Source organism: Athene noctua, chromosome 2, assembly GCF_965140245.1.
Source record: "Athene noctua chromosome 2, bAthNoc1.hap1.1, whole genome shotgun sequence".
Lineage (NCBI taxonomy): Eukaryota > Metazoa > Chordata > Aves > Strigiformes > Strigidae > Athene > Athene noctua.
In genome coordinates this window covers 109,204,694-109,222,099 of record NC_134038.1, presented here as the reverse complement: position 1 = coordinate 109,222,099, position 17,406 = coordinate 109,204,694, and the positions used below count along the sequence as shown (strand labels likewise).

At 41.5% G+C, this 17,406-nt stretch overlaps 1 protein-coding gene across 2 annotated transcripts in view; it reads right to left on the bottom strand.

The window, feature by feature from the left end:
* The window catches only part of LOC141957814 (sodium channel protein type 5 subunit alpha-like), a 225,414-nt gene that overhangs the window by 127,554 nt on the left and 80,454 nt on the right, over positions 1-17,406 (bottom strand). For both annotated transcript variants that reach the window (XM_074899871.1, XM_074899870.1), the window contains exons 8-9: positions 15,208-15,271; positions 1,120-1,261 (exon numbers count right to left, since the gene is read on the bottom strand). In XM_074899871.1, the coding sequence (XP_074755972.1) occupies positions 1,120-1,261; positions 15,208-15,271 (206 nt within the window). The remainder of the gene's footprint in view (positions 1-1,119; positions 1,262-15,207; positions 15,272-17,406) is intronic.

Here is a 17,406-nt window from a genome sequence, read left to right as displayed (position 1 = left end):
ACATTTCAGGAAATGCAGGCTAAAAGGATTTACTAGCAGACCACCTTGCACACATGACTGTAAGTTGACTCTCACTCCATTTGTTCCTCTGTCTGTCAGGCACCCATGATGAAAAGTTTGCAGCGGGGAGAACTAACACATGACAAGTAGTCTTGTAATTTGCTGAATTTGTGTTCCTTATCATGCCTTGCAAAACCAGATATGCCTAGTACACAGGTGCTTCTCTGGTCCTTTTTTGAGATGGACTCAAATCACAGAATCACAGAATCATCCAGGCTGGAAAGGACCCTGAAGATCATTCAGTCCAACTGTTAGCCTAGCACTGACAGTTCCTAACTACACCATATCCCTCAGCGCTGTGTCGACCCGACTCTTAAACACCTCCAGGGATGGGGACTCCACCACCTCCCTGGGCAGCCCATTCCAACACCTAACAACCCGTTCTGGAAAGAAATGCTTCCTAATATCTAGTCTAAACCTTCCCTGGCGCAACTTGAGGCCATTCCCTCTTGTCCTATTGCTTGTTACTTGGTTAAAGAGATTCATCCCCAGCTCTCTGCAACCTCCTTTCGGGGAGCTGTAGAGGGCGATGAGGTCTTTCCTCAGCCTCCTCTTCTCCAGACTAAACACCCCCAGTTCCCTCAGCCGCTCCCTGTATGACCTGTGCTCCAGACCCTGCACCAGCTTCGTTGCCCTTCTCTGGACACGCTCGAGTCATTCAATGTCCTTTTTGTAGTGAGGGGCCCAAAACTGAACACAGGAATCGAGGTGCGGCCTCAACAGTGCATCAGATTAGTTCATGTTACACCAGCCACCAAAAAAATAATTAAGTGGTGACATGATGACCTTTCTTTAGTGGTGAACATTTAGATTCCGGTGAATTACCCATTCAAAGCGTCTTTCAGTACCAGTTTTCCCCCTTTCCCTAGCCTAATGTCTTCTGGTATCATCACTCTTAAGAAAATAAATTAATTGTAATGATGGTCCTTCTCCAGAACACACACAACAGTTTACCTAATAACCAGTAATTTTTTCTTGTCTTTAAGTATTGAATATATAACTGTAACAAGATGATGTGTTTATTTCATATTTTTTAACAGTAATAAAACAATCTCATACCTGTTGATAAAGACGTTCCCAGCAATCTTGAGTCATAAGACGGAACAAAGAGAGAAAAGCCCAGCCAAAAGTATCAAAGCTTGTGTAACCATGGTCAGGATTTTCCCCGGCCTTCAGACATATATATCCCTCAGGACATGTGCTGCAAAATATGAAAGTCAATACATGAAATGCATCACAGATGGCTTCATCATGGAGAAACTGATTTCCAGGGGAACTTATTGAATACTCTGGGTTAAGAGCACAGATCCTCAATGGTAAATTCCTTCACTGGGAAACTGGTGCATGCTAACTTCACAATATCAAAGTTCTTTGCAATCTTATTTTTCCTTTGAAAGGATAAACTGGAAAATGGTAACCACAGCTCAAGCTGCAATGGCAAATGAGTGCCTAGCATTTCAGATATTTAGAATAGACCAGAACTAGGTGCCTAAGCAGGACTTCAGTGCTTAAATACGATTTCTCTTGGCACTTACTCCTAATTAAGAATCATTAATTTGGTGTCTCCTTTACAGTTATGGGTAATACTGTGATGGTGAACTTGCTTTTCTGGTTATGTAGTCTGACATTGGCTGGACAACACCAGCATGTGCCATCTGAGCACATTCCCGATGGCTTACTATGTCTGATCTTGCATTCATCCCCTGCAAAGACTAAATCTTTAATCTAAGAAAACCAGCCCTTTGTTCCACTTACCACCGTAGTCTGGGGTCATGACATTCTTTCTCTTTCTTCCAGGGAAAAGTTTTCCTTGTGTCTTTTACAGATTCATGTATTAAATAGCATGCAGATAGTATGATTTTCACTGGCTCTCATTAAACTTTGAGGCTTTACAAGTAATTTTCTATTCATTTATTCTATTTATTCATCTATTCATAATAATTCATTATGCCAGAAGAGAAAAAAAAAAAATAAATGCTTTCAGTGGTACTATGTAAGTAGCAGACTGCATCATCAAATGAAACAAAGTAGAAGAGATCCCAGGTCAATGAGCCACCCTCTCTCCCAGAACAGTGCAATATGATTAGTCAGAAGACCCCACACCTCTTGTATATCAAAATCCACTTTCCAAACATAAGATATGCCCCATCAGAAACTGAAGACATAGAGCAATATGCAAAGGCTTACTGCTGTATGTATCATAGGAAGAGAATATGAGATCAAGGGCATTGTCAGTGTCCTGGAGTCCTACAGTATTTGGGACTTTGTTAGGTGGGAACCATCTGACTTTCTGAAGAAGCAGATCTCAGCAGAACCTGCAGTAATGCCAGCTCTCTCTGTTCTCCTTATGTTTCAGATAGAGATGAACCTGGTATGATTCGGTGCAAATTCTAGCTGACACAACTAGGAATGGCTGGAACATGAAGTATTGTGAAAGCACTTTGTCAGAGATCGGAGACATTGAGAGAGACCAACTTCCAGGCAGTGTTTTGGTAACAGAGATGGAGGAATCAGGTTTTCTAAACTGCCTTCATATAGGATTATTATTGTAATATCCAGCCATTTTAGACACATCACTTGTCATGTAGAGTATGTCCAATGTGTACAGCTTTTAACTCTATTTTTCTCCCAGCAAAAACTCACTGAGTGTTTTGATCACTGCTATTTTTTACCGAAGTTGAATATTGCCACAAATTGAAATGCAAGGCAGTAATATAAATAATGCAAAGTAATTTTTAAAATGCCACCCAAACTCAATATTGAATTCTGAGAAAGCAGAGTGTGTCTCAGTGTGGAAATCAAGGATTTATTTTTTTTTTTAATATCTATTTTATACTGATATAAATCAAATCTCTACAGCCCAGGATAGCAACACTGTATTGCATTTTGAGATGAGAACACATTGCTATAGGTTTTGAAATTATACGAATCTATGGTGTCAGCCACCAACATTAGATATTTAAAAACATTTTAAGAAGCTTAATTTAATATCATTAGTCAAGCACAATTTTTTAAGTAAGCCTGCTTTGAACACTGAAAAAAAGAGTGCTAAAGCATTGCAAAATGTGTTCATATCCTTGTTTGCAGTACTCTTCAGAAAAATAAATAAAAATTTAAAAAATAAGAGTTGATGTTTAATGAATTAAATGCAACACACAAGTGAGAATATAATAAATGATTTTGTCACCTTAGATAGGGCCAAATTATTTTATATCAGCTGAGAACTTAGACAGCAGCAACTATATCTCACAAAGAAAGAGAGAGACACTTCTAATTTTTTTCCTGCCAGCCTAGAAATGCCTTCTTCTAGATCTTTCCTACTTTGACTACTTATTGTTTTCTGGTAAGAGCCACATTTGAATAAAAATTACAGTAACATTACTGAGTTAGAAGAAAATAAAGTGCAGAAATCTCAACTTTTTTTCCCCTAAAATATGCAGATGTACACTGAATCTTTCTTGCATACCTATGTCCTTTTTTAAGGCAGCCTTTTCACTAAATCTCCTCTCTCCCAAAGGCATCCGCTGTCACTCTCTGCCATAGAGACATGAGGTTTCCGCCTCTGATCTACTGCTGCAGACAGCCTTCAGTGCCTGTGATGTGCTGCTGATGCTGGTCAAGAGCTCTGAGAAATGTGTCCTCTGGGTTCCCAAGAAGGAAACCTTTTCCGCTTGCTTGTGCTAAGGCATTGTGTCCAGACAGGACATGAAAATTTTTGTAAGGCTCATTCCTTTTGCCATAAGAAAATGACTGTACTCACATGCTGTGCTTGTCTGGACAGCCTTTCCTTAGTCTTCCATGAAAGACCAATCCCAAGTGGCTCCACTAAGTGAGTCCCATCGCTCATATTTTAACGTTATTACTAATGGCTAAAACATCTGAATACAGGTGTAGGAAACTTGATGCTGGATACTTTAATGCTGAACCCAGGCAGGGCAGCCAGTTGGAAATTAGGTTTCATCTAGAATAAAGTTGCCTAAAATCTTAGGCAAAATAGAAATTTTACCATTAATTTCAATATGAGAGGAGAGACTTTCCTCTTATTCTCTTTACCATTTTGAACAAGACAGTCTGAAAGAAATAAGATATTAGGAGTATTGCACTTAGATGTGTTTTCATAGGAACCTATTGGCAGCCCGAGATTAGAGGCTACAGAGTCACTCTTAGGTTGCTTCCTGTGAAACTCTGTTTTGATGCGGATGCGCATTAGAGCAACTGCTCATAGAACTATTACCACAGCTGCTTGGAAAGCCCGAGGGCATGGAGATGCAACTCTTCTGACTGTGAAAGTAAGCCATGGTACCTCAGACAAATATTTTCTGTTTATAATACAGTTAGTAATTTTTCATGTTTCATTCTGTCTTTATGTGTCTCTCAAATGTTTTCCACTTAGCAGTAGATTGCTGGTGTGAAAAGATGTGTCTGACTCCGCAGTGAGTGTACACAGTTCTCTAACATTATGTTCAGGCGTAAGAGCATTCAAACTAGGTGTCTTCAGCATGAAAAGCATGAACTCCAGCTAAAAAATGCTACTAATGTTAGCTCATATCCTTCTTACGGGGACCAGACACTTGAGACAAAACATCCTACTTTTCAACTCCTTATTCTTGCTCACTCTCTTTCATAGCCAACAGAAGCAATAACCCATGGGGTATGGGAATGCATTAAAAACATTAAGAGGAAAACAAAATGCTGCTTCCCAGAAAAACACTCTACATAAATTTAGGTGTAAGACTCTCACATGAGAATATTATTCTGCAACTGACACCATTTCCTCTAAAGATTTTTTTTAAGGAGTATCAAGATTTTGCTGAAGTGTCTTCAATGTATAATATTAAGCTTTCCCCTTTGCATTTTTTAACAAACTCTTTAGCTTCTTTTACTTTGGGGAAGCATTTCACAGGATTGCACTCTTCTCTGATGCACAAGGATGGGCAACAACAGCAAGCTACATAAATATAACATCCTCCACAGGAGCCTCACAGGATGCTGTTCAATTGATCACAATAAAATTAGTGTCATTGATTCAGAAAAGTTAAAAGCATCAGTCTACCTGCCTATCCATCAGGCTCTAATCATCACGGTAAACTGGCACTGGTACAGGAAATTAAAGAACATAAGAAACAGCTTTGTTTTAAATAACACAGATTGGGAATGCCAGAGAGTTGTAGCTGAGGGGCACGATTACAAAATGCTCTGTCTCAAGATTTTAATCTAGGCAAGCCAAGTACCTGCTGATCCAGACTGTAGTCGCCAATAGGGCTGTGCAACAAAAGAAGATTTGTAGAACAACCATGTGCTGGATTGTAACATTCAGACCCTGAAAATACAGGGAGGGTTGTCCATGTGTTACCAGGAATTAGCATTAAACAGCTGCTAATGTCAGCTATGACATCCGTAGGGTAAAGGCTGCACTTTAATTTGGTTTAGGTTGCAAAAGCACACTACGGCTTGTTACACCAGACTGATTATGAAGGAAGAAATAATGGGAATTAAAGTGCATACCACAGACACACCAAAATTAAAAACCCAAAGACATATTGTGGTAAGGGCCCCTTAGTGTTCCTGCTTAGATCACAACTTAATCCCAAGAATACAAACCAAGCTAAAATGTTTATAGCTGATGTCTTTGACACATGATTAATTCCAGAGGAATGGAAACCACCCTGGTGAGCACGGTGGGATTTCAAAGCCTGGCAGTAAGAGCTGGGACAGCCATGGCCTCCAAAACTTGTTGATGTGCATGGTAGTCTTCTTCAACCTGCCTCTTTGCGCTAAAGTCCTCAGGCCACAAAAGAGAGGCTTTGATCTCCTTTAGGTCACAGCCTGAGCAGTTTTCTCTGCAATTCACATGTTTTCTCGCTGCCCTTGTCTTTGAAGGAGGAGGCCAGCAGTCAAACAAGGAATGCATACTGTGCACTAGTTGTGGGGGAACAAAGAGCCTTTGCTAACATTTGCTCCTATCTGACAAGATGAAACTACCCATTCTGAAACAGGACAATATTTTTTTAAATGGATGTTGTAAGGGCAACTGGGCATGTAGGAGGAAGGGGCTGAAAGGTAGCAGCACCCCAACCAAAGCTGAGCATTGCCATCAGGGGGTGCTCGGTATGTGTGAAAGACACAGGTCACTCTCCTTCACCTGCTGTTTCTTGTTTTGTTATATTAAAGACTAATCATGGTCAGTTTTACAGTTCCCCATTAATTAGCATCTAAGAGTCCACATCTGACTTGCAGAGGCACGATTTACACTGCATAGGTCTGACTAGAAGCTTCCAGAAGCTCTCATTCCAGGCATCTAAGGGGTCAGAGAGAATTTGAAGGGCATTCCTTAAAGCAAGGGATGCCAGTGATCTGAAAGGAAGGAAGTGCAAGCAAACCCAACCAAATGCTGCAAGTAGGGGGTGGGAGGAAAAGAAAAAGAAGAAGAGCTCAGAATAAAGAGCAACATTGACCAGGAGCTGAAACTGGAGGAGAAAAGGGAAGAAGGTGCCCATGAGCAGCCTTGCCCACAGACTCAGAACACCCCCTGATCTGTGCATGCCATCGATTTGTACCCAGGAAAAAAGTTTCAGTCTCCCCCACTGGCTCAGGCAGATGGAAAAGCACAGGTTTTGGCCTGAGACATCAGACCCCTCCATGCACTAACATAAGCAGTGCGAGGAAGAACTCTCTCTGTTGCAGTGTGGATGTTTTAAACTTCATGCTGCAGCAAGGTAAGCAAACTCTCATTTCTTCTCACTCAGTCCAGTGTCCAGACACTGGATGTTCTGTCTGACCCATCAACAAAATACAGGGCAATAGTTTATCATCATAAATATAAAGGTAAATTACTGCTTAATGAAGACTGTAACCCCTAGTAAGTCTGCTTCTCTCATGTGGATGATGAGCTTATTACAGCTTTGACTAAGAGGTAATATTACCCATCCTTAAGAACTGAGTGGATTTAGATTTAATCCCTACTGCTGCTGTTTAACCAGACATGATCATCCAAATACACAACTGATTCCTAGGAGTGGGGACTGTTATTGTTGTCCCTAAGCCTATATAATACCTAAAGGTATGCCCATGGCCCCTGCAGCATCTTTCAGGTGACATACTTGCTTTCTGTTTTTTTTCTCATTCACCCCATTCTCCTGTCACTGTAACCAACACAGAGTAGATGGAAATTTTTATCCAATTTACATCAGAATCTAGTTAAATTCATTTAAACTATGCCATACAGCCTGAAGGTTTGTAATAAATTCATTTATATTGCTTACTAATCTGGGGTGTAATTATGTTATTAGCTCTGGTAGTTTAAACACATGTTATTCTTTCCAAAATACCCTTGCTTTGGTGACATTTGAAGAAGTCATATTTGGCAACTGTATCTCCTTTCTCCCTCCACCAGCCTTTCCCACCTATCAGCCAGCTGTACCCCATCAGACTGAATGTGACAAGTGTTATGAACACCCAGTCCCACTAGGCACATGTCAAAGCTTTCCAGTATCCCATTCACTGTGATGGACCCATTCATGCAGCAAGTTAAACACATGCTGCCAGACCACGACCTACCTGACAATGTTGGGTAGTCCAGAAATCACCTGGAACTGGCTGAATCTCCCCAGGAGGATATATGTGCAACCAAGACACCTGAGCATCATCTTCACCCCACCCATCCATCCATGCACCTCTGAAATGCAAACCCTCCAAGCCAAGGGTTTTTTTCTCACCCTACTTGTCCAGTATCCAACACAACATGGCCTGAATCTGGGGCCTTCTTTATTAAGGAAAAAAGTAAATAATAATATGAACAATAATAACAATACATAATTAAGTTCAGGCAACTCAGAGCTGCAGCAGTCCTAACTTCCAGCAGAGAATAAAAGAATCAGTTGGGTCTATTATTCTCTGGTGCAGTTCCCCATTTTCCAGCACAGCTGGGGTTGTGTTACTGGGCAAGTTTGCTTGTAGTCAGGGGACTAAGAGCTGTGGGAGAGCATGCTGTTTGGCATGTTCTTCTGGTGGACATACATACTGTTCCAGGCTCTCTGCCTGCCAAGGGCTGGGTGAAAGCTGCAGTGCTGGGCTGTGCAAAGTAGCTTTGGTGGAAGCATCTGATAGCAGCTCTGCTCCTCAGTATGGTGCATGTTTCTTCTCTACCCTTGAGGGTTGTGATAAGCCTTTGCAAGAGACTTTAAATCACTGTGGGGAGCATGCATAAAGGCAAAGGAATGTTACTATAGCTCAGAGAGATCAAAGTGCTGCATTGCTCGCTGTGCATGCTGTAACAAGTATGCTGACAATATAGTGGTGTGGAGAACCTATCATAAAAATGGTGCTTTCGGTACTCATGGTGACTATGAAAATAGGCATCTGATGCAATTTTATGTGTTGGTATTAATTACCTTAGTAAAATGTGACAACACAAAAGGAAACAAATCTTTTTTCTGATGATAATTTAGAAAGAGTTAGGACTCACTCAAAAACTTTGAGGAGCACTACACCCCATGGTCGTTCCTTCATCCCTTATATGCAATAAGCTCAGCAACAGCAGAATTTAACAAACCATATAGAATCTTGCCCCATGCTGTACATTATTTTAATGTACCCTGTAAAGAAAAATCAAGGTCATAGTAAGGATAAAGGTAGCTAAAGTTTCTATAGCAACAGTTACTAAGATGCCGTTGCCAAAGGTGCTTTCTTGTTGCATCCTGAAGAAGCTTTACTGACTGCTTTTCCTTCCTGTTCACTATTTTTTTGGTAATATCAGTAAACATACAGTGCAAATGTACTTTCTTTGTCAGTATGATCCAGTAGACTATTCCTGCCCATGAGCTGAATATACAGGACATGTCATGTGAAAGGGAAAAAAAAATTAAGCACTCTGACCATGAGGTCTGAAGGGGACACAAATGGCTTAAAACATGCATATTTTCTGAAAAGCCAGCTCCCTGTTCTAGTTGCAAGTGAAAAAGTGAAAATGACAAAGGTAAGTTTCTCTTTTTTGTCTGCTTTTTTACTGAGTACATTGATAGCATCTTGTCTGTTTCTCTTTCTCCTAATGGACAAATTTTCATGCTTCTTCCATTGCTCTTCTGAACCTTCAGGCAGAAGGAGAAGAAAAAAACAGCAGTCTAAGCACAGCAGAAATTACTAAGCACTGTGAAATTACAACAGGATAAAAGTGGAAATTGCTTTAGAGCTGAAATGTATCTTCCTTTCTCATGAACAGATAATTCCAAGCTGCTGCAGCCCCCGTAAGTCTTTATTCTGTGGGGAAGCACAGGACTCTGCAGTACTGGTCATCTCATCAAAATGAATAGTTAATAGCCATGGAGAAGGAGCAAGCCATAATCACATGGGCAGCATGAAGTGGGTTGGTGCTACCTGACATGAAACAGATCCCACAGCCCATTTGCTGGGAGATTTGGTTTGATGATCTCAGCAGGGCAATGCTGGTAGAGGCACTGCTGATCTGCTCTAGCAGGATTCCTCACTGGATCTGAAGGTGGGATAAGGACTGCATCTCCCCCTGAAAGCAGTGTCCTTGGAGTCTCCCTCACTTCTTGCCTGGTGTTGGCCATGCCTCATTGCCTGGGGCTAGGCACCAACTGCTGGGGCTTGTCCTTGCTATAGGTCTCTGAGAAAACCCTAAAGCATTGTTGTTTACCTTGACTTTAGTGGATAGTGTTTACCTTGACTTTAGTAAGGCCTTTGACACTGTTTCCCACAGCATTCTCCTGGCAAAACTGGCTGCTCGTGGCTTGGATGGGCACACGCTTTGCTGGGTAAAAAATTGGCTGGATGGCCGGGCCCAAAGAGTTGTGGTGAACGGAGTTAAATCTAGTTGGCGGCTGGTCATGAGTGGTGTCCCCCAGGGCTCGGTTTTGGGGCCACTCCTGTTTAACATCGTTATTGATGATCTAGACGAGGGGATTGAGTGCACCCTCAGTCAGTTTGCAGACGACACCAAGTTGGGTGGGAGTGTTGATGTGCTCGAGGGTAGGGAGGCTCTGCAGAGAGACCTGGACAGGCTGGAGCCATGGGCTGAGCCCAACTGCAGGAGTTTCCATAAGGCCAAATGCCGGGGGCTGCACTTGGGCCACAACAACCCCCAGCAGCGCTACAGGCTTGGGGAGGAGTGGCTGGAGAGCTGCCAGTCAGAGAGGGACCTGGGGGTGTTGATTGACAGCTGGCTGAACAGGAGCCAGCAGTGTGCCCAGGGGGCCAAGAAGGCCAATGGCATCCTGGCTTGTGTCAGCAATAGCGTGGCCAGCAGGGACAGGGAAGGGATCTTACCCCTGGACTCGGCACTGGTGAGGCCGCACCTCGATTCCTGTGTTCAGTTTTGGGCCCCTCACTACAAAAAGGACATTGAATGACTCGAGCGTGTCCAGAGAAGGGCAACGAAGCTGGTGCAGGGTCTGGAGCACAGGTCGTACGGGGAGCGGCTGAGGGAACTGGGGGTGTTTAGTCTGGAGAAGAGGAGGCTGAGGGGAGACCTCATCGCCCTCTACAGCTCCCTGAAAGGAGGTTGCAGAGAGCTGGAGATGAGTCTCTTGAACCAAGTAACAAGTGATAGGACAAGAGGGAATGGCCTCAAGTTGCACCAGAGGAGGTTTAGACTGGATGTTAGGAAGCATTTCTTTCCAGAACGGGTTGTTAGGCGTTGGAATGGGCTGCCCAGGGAGGTGGTGGAGTCCCCATCCCTGGAGGTGTTTAAGGGTCGGGTTGACACAGCACTGAGGGATATGGTGTAGTTGGGAACTGTCAGTGTTAGGTTAATGGTTGGACTGGATGATCTTCAAGGTCTTTTCCAACCTGAACAATTCTGTGATTGTGTCTGACTACAGGCCTTCCCTTTGTCACCTTCACCATAAATACTCACGTGTGGAAGTGTGGTAATTTTGCACCCAAGGGCCACTTTCACATAGTAAGGTAGATGCCTTCAAAAGACCCATGATGCTCTATTATAGGCAGTGTATGGTGCTGCTTGCTGTCACCTGCTGTTCTATAGCCCTTGCAAAGCATAATTCACTTGATGCTAAGACTGTATTTCACAACGGCTAGAGCAGGTTTCAGCTTCTGCTCCTATCTAAGATCTTTCAAATATTTGAGCATTGTACTGGATCTTTATTGGGCCTTCCTCAGGGCTAAACCAAGATGTTCAGAACTGGATAAGCTATACACCAGAAATTAAATTGAAAAGCCAATTTATAGAAATTGTAATCCATTTGAATCAGACTATCTGAGCTTTCTCCATTTATTTTAACCAAATAAATAAAAGAAGCTGAAATTGCAAAGAGAACCGACTTGGATAAAACCTAGTGCGGCCACATCCAAAAGAACAACCAAATTTAACCCTGAAACACATCTAGGAACGCGAATAATTCTGCAAATACACTATTCTTTTTTTTTTTTTGTTAAAAGAGCCCTGCTGTTAGCACTGCTTCCAGTATCTAACCAATCTGTGACACACACTTCAGAGCAGAGGATTTTTCCATTAACATAGTGTTCTGAATGTGTTTGTTGTGAAACACCAAGCATGCATCACTAACATTCACTTTGAGCCAAAGAACATCTTTGATCACAATCATTTGATTTTCTCTCTTCTCCAAACATTACTTCTTGTTTCCATTGGACTCTTTGTTCCTTGTAAATACAAAGCAAATTCTTGCAGTACAGCAAGGGGAAAAGTGCAGTTGGATAAAGAGACGGAAAAACAACACAAAAGCTCTATTTAATTAAATGAAGAAAAATAAAATTTTAGGTATTATGAAGAAAGTTTCTGAGGCATCACATGGGAAATCCCACAGACAGGTTAGTCCTTGTGCAACTAAGAAATATGCCATCTCCCTGATATTCCTACCATGTCTCTGTAACGTGATTTCTCAAGTAGCTTCTTGAAGCTGCTTGAGCGTATCTAAAACCATAAATAAATGGGTTTTGTTCCATCTGCCAGGTGAAGTACATAAAGACATGTTTGCTACTGCTGAGTGACATACATCTATTCAAATCCCTTCTGAACTAGAATCAATATTGGCTAGATCCATTACCTCCTTTTTTATTGGCAGTTTGGGTGCTTGTTCAGAAAACAGTCTCTCCTAGTAATGTAATAAAACCCCCACCTTGGAGATAATTAGATTGCCTGTGATATAACATCCACTGATGATCATTTCCCTCCTGATTTTGGCCTGCTACTCCAGCTCAGGTTGCAGTCTCCATCACTACACACTTACATCAGACCATCTGAGTCTCATCACCTAATAATTGCCATAGTAGATTTATTTAGATTTTTTTTTTACTCTTCTATAATAACAGCAACCAGCCAAACCTCAGAGTGTCATTAACATGCTTTTAAAAATGCACTAAAATGGCATTGTCAATTACCTCGAGATTTAATATCCCAGCCACAACACAGATATCCCCCACTCTAACAACAAATCTCTCCAGGAGTGCACACATGACACCACCCTTCTTCACATTTCCTTTGGGCCCTCAGCATACCCCAGAGGCTAACAAATTCAAGTTCAAAATTAGGAGCAGAAGCAAGCTCTGTAAATGCTATGAACACTCAGATATAGCCTTGCCAGCTGTCTTTCCCTACCCTGCCTTCCTGATGCCTCTGTGTGTTCCTAACTTAAGCATCCTCACTTGTCATTAATGTCATCACCAATAGATGGGGGAACCACAGTCTGATGCATCTACTAACTCATAACTCACCTCCCCTGATCCTGTGGTGCAATCTGTCTCAAAAGGTCCCACACATTCAGATTTTGTGTTTTACTATTGAACACACTTGCTCCTGGCTTTGGCCATTGAAGGATATGAGAAAACAAATCCACTCTGTTAGATAAGTCAGCCTGTAAATGATGGTCTCTCTATCCTAACAGCTGGGAACACATAACTTTGCAAGTCCCCTGAGGCTTTAGAATCATCTTCCCAATTATCTTCATGTCTTTAAACAACAGGAGTGGATGACTGGCAGGAACTCTGTGCAAGGTATAATAGATGAGACAACACTTGTTAGTCCTGAGCTAAAAACCCAGTATAAATAGGAATATTTATTCTCCATTTTTAGACATTTAAAACCAAACCTTACCCAGTGGCATTAAGTACTTAACTAAAACAGCAAGAGGCTGAAGAAGAAAAAACTAATGCATAAAGGGAAAGTGGGTTTCCTTTAATGGCACAGACACTGATAGTTTTGATGTATTTATCAAAACAAGTAGAGACACTCTAGGTGTGGGGGTGGCATTTTTGTCTTCTTATACACGAGAGCTGGAAGTTCTTCCGCGGCTGTTTCAGGCTGTGACTCTTTCATGGGCATAGTGCCTCCATTGGAGGTTTTTATCAGTCATGGCTTTTTGCTGACACATTGCAATTTATTGACTTTCTGGGGTAGAAAATAAGGGTGGCTTTATTAATATGCCTTGCTAGAACCCAACACTTAAATCCATACAGGCTACATATATATAGATACTCCATGGATATTGGATTGCTATTTAAATTCCTACCACTTGGTCATTTTCAAAGCAGTAGTCCCTGGATTATGCCTCACAAACTACCTATAATCTAATCAACCCTTTTGACACTGCTTATAACCTTAGCAGCCTGCTACCACCAGAGTTCAGGTCATCAGAGAGAACAGTATGTAATATTTTGTGATGTGCAAAAATATTGCCAATTGGCTAGCAAAGGCTGAAGTCCACCCGCATAGGTAGATTGCCAAATTCTGGGATCCCCGGGAAACATCCCAATAGTCTTGGAGTCCAGCCTAAGCCTGGATAAATGCAATGTATTACAAACAACAAAGCACTTAATTAATGAATGCTGACATTGTACCTTCCGTGGAACAAAGAGGAAAGCATGGCCTTCTGCCCAAGGAGCTTACAGTCTAAATTATACTGGCAATACAGATCAGGCACACAAGATATGCAGAGGAAAGGCTGACACCTCAGCTTTCCCTTTGTCTTATGTAAACACAAATATAGGCAGTGGCAGCAGAAAGTAAAGCATTGCTTTCCAGGACCCTATGGCTCCTCTTGCCCTCTTGTCCACAAGTGAGTTTAGATTTTATCTTCCCTTCACCTTCCTGCTGTCTCCCTATGCACACATGCCTCTTTTCAGATTTTCTTCCTAATTTAAACCCTTTTTTTCCCCAGTCTTCCACATTTATTTCTGCCAACTCAAAACATCTCCCTCCAAAGTAGATCATCTCACCTTCTCCCCTCACTTGACCTACGTCATCCACATCCCTGGTTCTAATAATTGCACATATTTAGATCAAAATCTCATTCATCTCACCACTCTAAGGCCTCTTCTTCCTTTTCCTACAACTCCTAACAGCCTATACTCTTTGCCTGACTTATAATCTCTACCCACACAAGATCACGTCTCTCTCCATCCCATCGGAGCTCTCCCATTTCCATCAGGTTCATGAGAACCTGTCAAATAAAATCACACTCTTAGACCCTAAGGACTGGATGAAGCAGGAACTGTTATCATCTACAGATGGTAGGGATATGAATAAAGTTCTTTATGCAGAGTAAGTTAGCATACCACAGGAATTACTCTGGATCTCTTCACTGTCTATAGTATAAGAAAATAAAATATGCGTAGTGTAAAAATATATCATGTACAAATGTATATCACAACTCTAAACTGAGTACCTTCCCACCTCCAAAGCATGTTATTTTGGGGACTAGCATTTATTGATTTGTTTATCTTCCTCTGCCAAAAGCCGAGAATTCATCATCAGTCTAAATCTGTCCAGGTTTTCTGTTTCCTTTCCTGTTTTATTTCCTTTGAAATACTCTCCACTCAGCCAAAGTGTTACTTAGTTTTCATTATTTTTTTAACTGAGAATTTAAATGTATTGAAAAAGAACTGTAATAAGGCCTCTAAAGATTTTAGACCTGAATAAGTGACACACATAGGCTTCTCTTCCCTGCAGTTCAGAAAATTGTATTACTATGCACAATATTGTAATTATCCTCTCTCCTATTATAACTGACACAAGGAAGTTGAAATATCTACTTCATGCTGGTGAGAAGTGGACAGAACTGAAGGAAAATGTAGGGGGAAAAAAGCAAACAAACAAAAAAAAAAGAGCACACAACAAAAACGAACCAGAAGTGGAGATATTTTTAAAACACTTACCCAGCGTCAGTGCTATTGCCGCACAGTAACACATCTTCTGTGCCATTTTTTACGAAATAGTTCACTGCAACAGAAATACAGAAATGGCTTTTTAACAAACACATTCTGGGAATGTTAACATTTTCAAATATAATCCACCAACCAGCATATTCAAGTGGGATAATAATTAGAGATGAATTACATGCTTTTGATTTGTTTTGCTAATTTTAACTTTTACAAATTGTAAAAACAAATATAATTTTTCAAAGCTCTTCAAGCAATTGTTCTTTGTATTGACCAGTTTAGCAAGGTGGCAGCAGGGCTGTGGACAATGTTTGTAGAAAGCATCATCTAGCTGCATCCCTGGCTCTTCTGAGAACATTGTTACTGAATTGAGTATAGCACTATGTAATGAAACCAAACCCTAAGCTTTCCCATAACTTTTAGACTCTACACTGATGAGATACATATTAGTTGAAGTTTGTGATAGAAATCCTGACTCATAGATTAAAAGGGCAACCAACTATAAGTCAAAATATAATAATACTAGCAAAGCAGCTCACTCTCAATCTGGTAGATTTGCACAGCACAGAAAACCTACAGTATAAAGCAAAAGAAACAAGAGTGCTCGCTGTTAAAGATAAAACAAACAAGGAAATATTCATAAAGACAACTGTTTATCAACGTAGTTATCTGTAATGGCGGTAGAGAGAGACAGGCACTTCTTGAGGGAGACTCAGAGGAGCAAGCCGAATTTAAGTGCACTGGATCATTCCCTGGTTGACTATCAATGAGGCTTATGGAAATTAGCATCCCCAGGCTAATAAGAGCCTTTGTGTACATACTCCCTCTTCTATACCTAGCCAACGAAGTCTAACATTCAGAGAAACAGAACAGGAGGCCGACTTCTTCTCAAAAGGATAAGCAAAATCAGTTTTCCAGAGAGCATCTGAAGAAAAGAAGATGTTCTTAGGAGCATCTCTAAAACCTGAATGGCAGCATGGAAGAATAGATAAAGGCATTGATCTAGAAACACAATAAATGCAAAACCAGAGGCCAGTAGCTGACTGATGGAGGGTAGATAATCCGATGTGCTATGCTGCAGCAGAGAGGACATGATCCCCTGTTGACATAAGACATGATGATGGCAGCCATATGCAGCATGTGTCTGTGAGCAGAGGGGCCTTTTCAGATGATGCTCAGAAGTGGTTCTCCATTCTAGGCTAACCCTCTCTTGTGAAATATTTTAAAAATCAAGAGTGACAGCTTATCTAGGCAGGATATGCAAAGAATGCTCAATGGCTCAAGCCACCGAACAGATGTGCTGTGGCTTTCTCAGTAAGCTGCAAGCCATGGAAAAGCCCTGCCCTGCTGCATGCCAAGAAGGAATTACTGTCCGTGAGCTTGTGGTTATGAGGGCACATGATGTTGTTCACAAGTTATCAGAGCATATATCCTGCTCAGACTGTATGCTTTTTCACTTTGTCTTACATGTAGTCTTTCTACAGAAACATCTTGACTGGCGGCAATATCCAAGGTATTCAGTATGATTAAAGGATATGTGGTCAATCACCACAGAAGGGGGAAGGCTCCCATGTCTTCCATCTCACCTTCCACATCTGCTGGTGTAAGACTTCTGCTTTTCTCAGGACAGGTGGTATCTTATTTGGGATACACAGATTTAGTGACACAAACCCATCAGACTCTGAGATACAGAGGAAATATGGCAGAACCATGCGATAAGAGGTAGACAAACTGCAGAGTTGCAGAAACTTGTTAAATGGTATCGCTACACAGGGGTACCCTGAACTTCACAAACATGCACTACTTCCTGGGAATCGCAACTTTTCATTCTGCAAAAGTTAAGACCAGGAAGATCATAGACCTGTCACCGTCTGTTGACCACTTTCTTCAAGGGAGAACTGAAGCTCTGGAGCACAGTGCTGATTGAAGACCAAACTAACACCTCTTGGTCAGTCAAATCAGAAGATGAAAACAGAGTCAGACCACAGAAGTAAGGAGGAAAAGGAGACTCTGTGTGTAAACAAGAAATGTAAAATCTCAACAACAGGCAAAATTCTGTTGTCCACTGTTGACTTAAACAGTTACCTTCTTAAAACAAGCAATATGGTAGGTACCAAAGAGTGCTATGAAATGCACGCTGAGGAAACGTTGTGTAGATGTTTCTGGGAGGGGTATCTTCAGCACGGAGTCTGCAAC